This window comes from Gavialis gangeticus, unplaced genomic scaffold (genome assembly GCF_001723915.1).
Source record: "Gavialis gangeticus isolate Ggan-Ray unplaced genomic scaffold, GavGan_comp1, whole genome shotgun sequence".
Lineage (NCBI taxonomy): Eukaryota > Metazoa > Chordata > Crocodylia > Gavialidae > Gavialis > Gavialis gangeticus.
Window position 1 is genome coordinate 72,793,176 of NW_017729031.1, and position 8,400 is coordinate 72,801,575.

Consider the following 8,400-nt stretch of genomic DNA (forward strand, 5'->3'; position numbering starts at 1 on the left):
CCCCCCCCCCCCCCCCCCCCCCCCCCCATGCTGATTGTGTGGGATGGGATGGGATGACCTTGTCTTGGATTTGAGTAAATAAGGTAATGTTTATATAGTCCCATTACGGTCCTGCAAAAAAGCAGCTGACCTACTTTGAGCTCTTTAAACTTGAATAGTGTCTTAGTACCATCAGTAAGCACAGTATTGTGAGAGACTGAGGTGTTGTACTTGACTATAATTTGATTAACCTTTCCGTAGGCTAATGCCTCTGGAGGAAGAAACCAAGTAGAGCTAAGCACTAGACAATTAAATTATAAGAAAGTTTATTATTTGTAATTTTGAGGGTTTGTATTTTTGTTTTTATTAATAGGCGCTCAAGTCTACAGGATTGCGTACATCTGATCCAAGGTTGAAAGAGTGCATGGATATGTTAAGACTGACCCTTCAAACAACTTCAGATGGTGTCATGCTGGACAAAGAACTTTTTAAAAAGTAAAATTTCTCCTAATATTTTGGTAGTGGTCAGTGCACTGTACAATGCTTAGTTAATGTGTCCCTCAAGCAAAAACAAAATCTGTTTAATATCAGATGTCATGGGAGACATTTGCTATGTTTAAATCTAATAGATAAGTAAAATGGCAAACAAATGAGACCATATATAAACAAATTTACCGAAAATTTAGCATTTGTGAATGTTCCATGGTCTCATGGAATGCAAAAAGCCAGAATAAATTCCCAGAACAGCTCAATGGCTTTTTATTATTTCTTGCACCTGTGTAACTGAAGAATACAGTTTCATCCCTCTGCAAAATGAGATTTTTTAACTTAAAATGAAGCACAGTGCAAGTTAACCAAGGCAGTTTTTAGTATGTGTGTACAGTTCTTTCTCTGTATGTCATAAACTTTCAAACTAACTTCTGAGCTTCTGCAGCATGTATGTTTTCTAGAGGATTTTGTGGTCTGGTAAACTTTGATTGATGTTATGTGCATTGGTGAATTCAGAACTGAGAAGGAGAATAAAATGAAATTATAAAAGTAACTATAAATCTCAGAGCAGTTGGGGTCATAGGCAGTGCTTTGCTAGTCTTAGTTTTGGAAACGACAGAACATGCAGTATAACCATTTTATAAAGGTCCACAGTCATTTAGCTTAACAGTGTCTGCACTGTTTAACTGAGCTTCAGCTCGTGCCAAACAGTTTTCTTTTCCATTTTCTCTATTTAGACTTTATTCTGAATGTCGTAGGGTATATAAATTTAGCAGTTGTTAAATCTGAAAATAATACAGACTTGTTAAGGGTAGGGAAATGTATTTTCTTTTTTGTTTTGTGGTAAATTATTTAGGAAAATAGTATCTAGTTTATTTAACAGTTTTTAGAATTCATATGATTTTATTCCATTGTTCTTTCAATATAATGTTTCCTCTTTTGTTCAGGGTGGATGATCTTTGTGCTTATAAAACATCATTGAGATCTGTTACAGAGCAGGCCTGGAAAGAATAATGTTGTCAGGCCCAAGATTTTTATTTTCCTTTGCCTTGTCCCCCCACACCTATATTTTCTAGTTGGTATGTAAAGATTTGAGTAATACTAAGTTTTCTTTTTGGAGGGAGAGAAGAATTGTAGCCAAATAATTAAGCATTTTGCTTCCTTGATCAGTAGCATGAGTCATCAGTTAGTTTTTAAACAACTGTATGGGCTGGGGAGAGAAAGATCAGTACTTTGTCCATTTCTTAATGAGTGGATGTTCAAGACCAGATCTCTACCAAAAAAAATTTCCTGTACAGTAAAGTTGGTTAGATGTAATTATTTATTTATTTTTAATGCCTATTTATACCTGGAGAAGCCTTTGTATTGATTCATTTGAGCTGGCAAAGCTGTGCTTTTGCTGTTGTATGCTATGTCTATACTAGAAGTATTTATCAGTATTGTGATTTTGGCAAATTTATTTTATTGTAGATAGGGCTTCAGTAACACTCCAAGGGTATTAACTGGTAACCCATCAGAGGGCTTAAGATGCAATCCAGAGATTGATTTAGGATCTTGGGTTTTCTTCTTGGAGTAAGGGTTGCTGGAAACAGTGTAGGGAAAGCTTGCATGATTGATGTCTTTGCTATAGCAGTTCTGTGCAGAAGAAGATTGACCATTCAGAACATAGAAAGCTGGTATCTTTCCTATGCTAAACTCCTTCCAAGAAAAAGATGAGGTTTTTTTGTAATTTTGCAACAAAACAAGTTTCCAAAACATTTATACTCCCCACATACATAATCCATTTGTAATGTATTTTATGACATACATTCTGAGGTATTAAATTCAGAAATTGGTATTTGGGATTTGAAATACAGGCATGCTATAACTAAGATATTTTCAGGATTTTGCAATTTTGCTTGAACTTGTCGGATGAAATTCTCCTGTTGAATTTAGGGCTTTGTTGAAGCTCATACTTAGAGCATGTTTTTATTTAGCTCATAATGAGCATAACTACAAGTTATAAGGGGGATGCTACTTGTTACACTTAGTTCATGTTAATCTCACATAAAGTGCTGGTGTCAGCCTTCAAGCAGGAACCCATAATCCACTGATTGTGGGTTCTAGGCCCCGGACTGCACAGGAGTCTTCAACTGGCTCCTGTGCAGTCCCAGGGCTGAAACTTGAGAACCAGCTGGGTTTTTTGGGGGTCTCAGCCCTGAAATCTCACAGGGGCTGGTTCAAGACTCCAGTGGGGTACCAGGATTTATATTTAGGTCACAGTTTTACCATGTGACTGCTAAAGTTGCGTTAGTGCTTACTATGATCTAAATATAACGTGCTAAGTGTAACAAAGCCAAAAGTTTTTTCTGAGCAGTCACAGGGTAAGGCTTACTACAGTCTCAGCCCTGTGGACAAGGCTGGGGTTGGTCATGTAGTCAACAGTCAGCTGTTCGTTGATTCAAGCCTGTCCCATCAAATGAACTGCTGGTATTATTTCCGTGCAGCAATCCCACGATAGCATAGCACATATTACTTAATGCTATTTGGAAATGCTTCTTGTCTGAAAAGTCCTAATTTTACTACTCTAATAGCATTTAGCACCCATTTTCCTGCTTAAATGTATGGATGCTTATAGTTAACATGCCCCAACCATAATGTGTGATAAGGACCTTAAGTGGAGAGGTTAGTATACCAGCCAGAGCAGTAGTAAACCTGTGCTTCTCATTGACCCAAGTTTGTTTACCTTGCAGTTGAAGGACAATTAAAATAATTTTGTAACTGAAAATTTTTACAGGGTAAATCTGAATTTGAATTTACTCATATACTAGTAAATGTGCCACATAATGCGTTCTGCACACTGTTCTGCTGTTTTAGGGGTTGAGCTATTTTAGTCACTTATTTGGGCCAGTATGGTACATTTTAAACTGCTTCTATCTTTTAAAAAAAACTAATTATGTTGCACGTTAACAGTCTACACTTCCTGCCTTATGCTGAGATTTTTTTTCTTTTCTTTTTTTTTTTTTTAAATAAGTTGACTAAAATTGGAGAAGTTCCATATCACATGCCAGCAGTTTCAGGTTGGCTGATTTCCTTGTTCTAAAGGTGGTGACATTTGTAGAATTTCCATCTTCATATTTCAAGCACTGGCAAGAGTATTGCTGTATTGTGGAGACTTATCGGAGCTACTTGAGTATCAGAAGTATGTTGTCATGGGACTTTGCTAATTTACTCAATTCTCATTAACAACTAGCTTTGATCTCTATGGACAGCACTGAATTAGACTGTGTGCACATCCTCAGGAAACTTTATTTAGCTAAGTATGCTCACCAGTTTCTCTCATGAAGGATGCACATTACAACCTAAAGCAAGATTCAGTTGTGTGTGTTGCTTTCAAACAATCATTTTTTGTAATAGTTTTTGTGGGTTTTTTTCAGCTTGCCAAAGGAATGCCTGGAGATCCAAAATTTTTGACTTGTCCTCAGGGAGATGGAGAAGTTAGGAAATGGTGTTTTCTGTGTGTCCTACAGCACAGCTCATTTCTTATAGGGCTTATCTCTACTGCATCAACAGGTGATCTCAAGGAGAATGCAGTTAAATACTGAGAGTCAACTGGCAGTTCTCCAAAGACAGAAGTTTGCCAGTGGGGTGTTCTCTGTTTATACCTAGTGTCTGTTCTCAGGTGTGCTGGCAGAACAAGAGTTCCAGGTTGGGAGCTAGTGATGAGCCTGAAGCAGCACCTTTGCTGAATTTTCAGCTCTGGAGTGTTTCAGCAAATTTGGGTAGGCGGGACTTAGGATATTCTGCTGCGGCAAGATAAATACGCCCTTAGTGTTTTTCTCTTCCTTTTTATTGACCTTGAGTTATGGAGTTATTAGCAGCATCTTCCCTGGCCTGCTGGTAGAAAGCAAAAATAGGTATATGTTCTGTTCTGAGCATATACCTAGCATTTGTTACTGAACTTGGAACAGTTTTATCTCTCGTAAATTTGATGTTCTGCTGTCTGAATCCAGCTGGTACATTCCTAATGTCCACTTCAGGTGTACTTACCCTTTTAACCCTGATGTTACACATGTTTTATTCTTTGTGTTTGAATGGTATAAAAACATTTGTGACTGCAGGTACATTGAATTACTTGGACAGGAAATATTAATGCAGAATAGGTCTTTTTTCACAGAACTATTAACTTTGTTTTTCTAAAATGGGTGGATTTATTATGCACATTTATAAAAATTATTACTTTCCAAGTTTGCAAGGCAAATTATACTCTAAAATAATTACTACAAACTACCGGCAACTGAAAACTTTTTCAGCTGCATGTACTGGCATAGGACCTTCCTGTAGACATACCCACAATTTTACTGAAATTGGTGGAAATTCAGGGTATGCATATTTATCAGAATTGAGTCCATACTTCCTTTGCTTTTTCAGAGGAATTAGTAACCAGTAGGCTATGCAAGCTTAAAAAGAACGAACATATCTTGGAAGAATTGTGAGGAAAAGGAAGGAGAATGACAAGTAATCCTGACTCGAGCACTCCAGGTGCTCAGTATTCAGTCTTGCCAATATCTTTCTCGTGATTGTATAAATTACAGGAGCTCCTGTAGGTGGAGAAACTCCATTTGTAGGTTCATGATTGAAGTTGGGCTGGGTAAGTATCCAAGGGACTTTTTATTCCTGGTGTTTGGAGGTTGGCAGTATTCTAAACCCTTCAGTTGTCTCCCTGCATTTCCTGAACTCTGTGTGTACACAAACCAAAGTGCTTGGAGTTGACTATAACATGGGTGGTGGTGGTGGTGGTAATAATAATAAAACCCAGAGTTTGAGAGTTTGTTATAAAACATAGGGTGATCCTAACCCTACCTATTTCTGTGTTTAGCATTTCTTGGGTGGCTTCCCTTTCTTTTATTATCCCCAGCCAGGGTAGATTGATTTAAATCAAGGTGATTTAAATCACTAAGAGAGAACCCTGATTTAAATAATTGATTTAAATCAAGTTTCCCACTGATACTTCTTCGCATATTTCTTAAACAATGGCGCAAATCTGATCACTAAAACATGTTAATTTACAACTCAATACAGCATTTTACATCATCTGACCTTAAACTCTAACAGACAAGTCATCACAACATTAAACATATGTTGTCCTTACAACTTCTACAACTAGATCTCATCTTCTCCACTCCCACTGTCATTTTTATTCATAGACTGAAACAGAAATATGAGTTTTCCTGCTTTTTCAACTCCCAATCCATTTCTTAGCTTTGAGTAAATAATATCAAGTGATTAAAGTAGTCTCTCTGTGCCTGCAGAGGAAGATACCACTCTGAAAAGTTGGCTTAGCACCTGAAGGAACTCTGTTTCAAGGTGCCTGGCTAATGATTTCCACCAATTCAGGCGACAGGCTGTTCATGTCATCAGTAAACATGAACTGTTTAACTGGTTCTCCTCCAGCCCTGAAAAGTATTATGACTGGCATAACTGAGGATTGATTTTGAGATGCCCATGCCATGGCAGCAGCATCTTCTTCAGAAGTTAGGCATTTACCTTTTATATCTGGGGTTGAGAATGTTGGCAAGAAAATGAGGTGGAGTTAGTGCTTGATCCATTCACTTCTTTATTCCCTGCAGCTTAACTTTTTGGTTAAGTATTTCTTTCTTCAGTGTCTCTTGAAGTGCCTTCCAAATTTTGACAGCATCAGCAATGCAGCAACAATCTCTCTGGAGTTTGTTTAAGGCTATGGATATACAGGCTTCAGTATACTGAGCATATCCTCTACAGTCCTCTAATGCAATGTTAGATATTTTGGATGAAATACTTCCATCTATTTTACCATGGTTTTCTTCACAATTTTTTATAAGAATAGGCCAGGTCTTAATAACTTGTTCAAAACAGTCAACCGCAGAGTTCCATTGAGCATCTTGAGGGAGAATTAGTTTGGATCCTCCTGCTCTCTTCAGTGAAGCTGAAGCAAAATGATTTTTACAGAAGTATTTTGCTACTTCAGCAACATTTTCTGTTTTTCCTGGAGAAGTACTTAAGTCTTTGGCTAAAAGATGCATTAACTGGGTACTGCAGCCACATGTTATTAAGGAGTATCCTTCTGTTTCTTCTTCTAAGTATCTTCTCATCTTTGCCAAGTTTGCAGCATTTTCTATGACAAAACTGCGCACGTGACAGCTGAATTTTTGTTCACAGTTTATTACAGCTTTCACTGCCACTTCTTTTAAATATTCTGCTGTGTGCACAGATGTACATTTCCTGATGTAGCTATTGTTTCTGAAAGATATGCAACCCCATCTTGTGTTGTCACACAGGCACATATTACTGGATTGTTGTGTACATTGCTCTACCCAGCAAGGCTTAAACTGGCAAATTTCCCCTTGGTATTTCTTGCACACTGTTCAACTTCCTTCTCATACATTGCATCTAGCAACCTTCTTCCAGTGTCTTTTCTACCAGGTGGGAGTGCAGCCTGGTCGTAAGGACTCAACCATGTCAATGAAGTGTTTCATAGTTTCTAGGGTCGGAAGGGACCTGAGCAGATCATCGAGTCCGACCCCCTGCCATGGCAGGAAAGAGTACTGGGGTCAAACAACCCCAGCAAGGTGATTGTCTAGCCTTGTCTTAAAGACCCCTAGGGTAGAAGCCAGCACCACTTCGCTTGGAAGTTGGTTCCAGATCCTAGCCCTGACAGTGAAGTAGTGCCTCCTGATGTCTAATCTGAATCTACCCTCTGCCAGCTTGTGACTGTTATTTCTAGTCACTCCTGGTAGTGCTTGGGGAAACAGGGACTCCCCCAATGCCTGCTGGTCCCCTCTGACTAGTTTGTAACAGGCCACTAGATCCCCCCCTTAGCCTTCTCTTGTGGAGGCTGAACAGGTTCAGGTCCTGTAGCGTCTCCTCGTAGGGCCTGCCCTCATGCGAGTGGCCCTCCTTTGGACCCTCTCCATGTTGTCCACATCCCTCTTGATGTGCGGTGCCCAGAACTGGACTCAGTACTCCAGCTGCGGTCTGACCAGTGCCGCATAGAGAGGGAGTGTCACCTCCTTGGACCTGCTTGAGATGCATCTGTGGATGTATGACAAGGTATGGTTGGCCTTCATGACTGCGTCCCCACACTGCCGGCCCATGTTCATCTTGGCATCAATGATGACTCCAAGATCCTTTTCTGCCTCTGTACTGACAAGAAGGGAGTTCCCCAACCTGTAGGTATGGTGCTGGTTGTTCCTCCCCAGGTGCATCACTTTGTACTTGTCAGTGTTGAATCCCATCCTATTCTCTGCCCACCCCTGTAACCTGTCTAGGTCCGATTGCAGCCTATTCCTCTCCTCTAGCATGCCCCCATCCCCCCACATCTTAGTGTCATCAGCAAATTTGAACAGGGTGGTATTTACCCCCTCGTCCAAGTCACTGATGAAGATGTTGAACAGTGCGGGCCCGAGGACCGAGCCCTGTGGAACCCCACTGCCCACATCCCTCCAGGTCGAAAATGACCCATCCACCACCACTCTCTGGGTGTGGCCCTCCAGCCAGTTGGCGACCCATTTGACTGTGTGGGTGTCGATACCACAGTCCCCCAGTTTCTTAATGAGAATGGGGTGAGAGACAGTGTCGAAGGCCTTCCAAAAGTCCAGGAAGACTATGTCCACTGCTACCCCTGCATCTAATGATTGGGTGATCTGATCATAGAAGGCCACCAGGTTGGTCTGACAGGACCTACCACTAATGAACCCGTGTTGATTGCCCCTAATCATAATCTCTCCTGCTGGCCCCTCGTGGATATGTTTATTGTTAACAATGTGAAAAGGAGAATTTGTGGCATAAATGAACTGAACTGAGCAATCTTTTCATATATGGTGTCTTGTTGGTACTTGCTGGTCCTTACTACAAGCCCATCCATGGTGGGTGTTTTACTGAATGATTGAAATCTTTTGCTTGCTACTGATACTT

The 8,400-nt window shown here is 40.1% G+C and overlaps 1 protein-coding gene across 1 annotated transcript in view; it reads left to right on the plus strand.

Annotated features, from left to right (window-relative positions):
• The window catches only part of GLS (glutaminase), a 136,689-nt gene that overhangs the window by 14,581 nt on the left and 113,708 nt on the right, over positions 1–8,400 (plus strand). Inside the window, exon 3 of the mRNA XM_019522876.1 lies at positions 353–474. Coding sequence (XP_019378421.1) covers positions 353–474 — 122 coding nt within the window. The remainder of the gene's footprint in view (positions 1–352; positions 475–8,400) is intronic.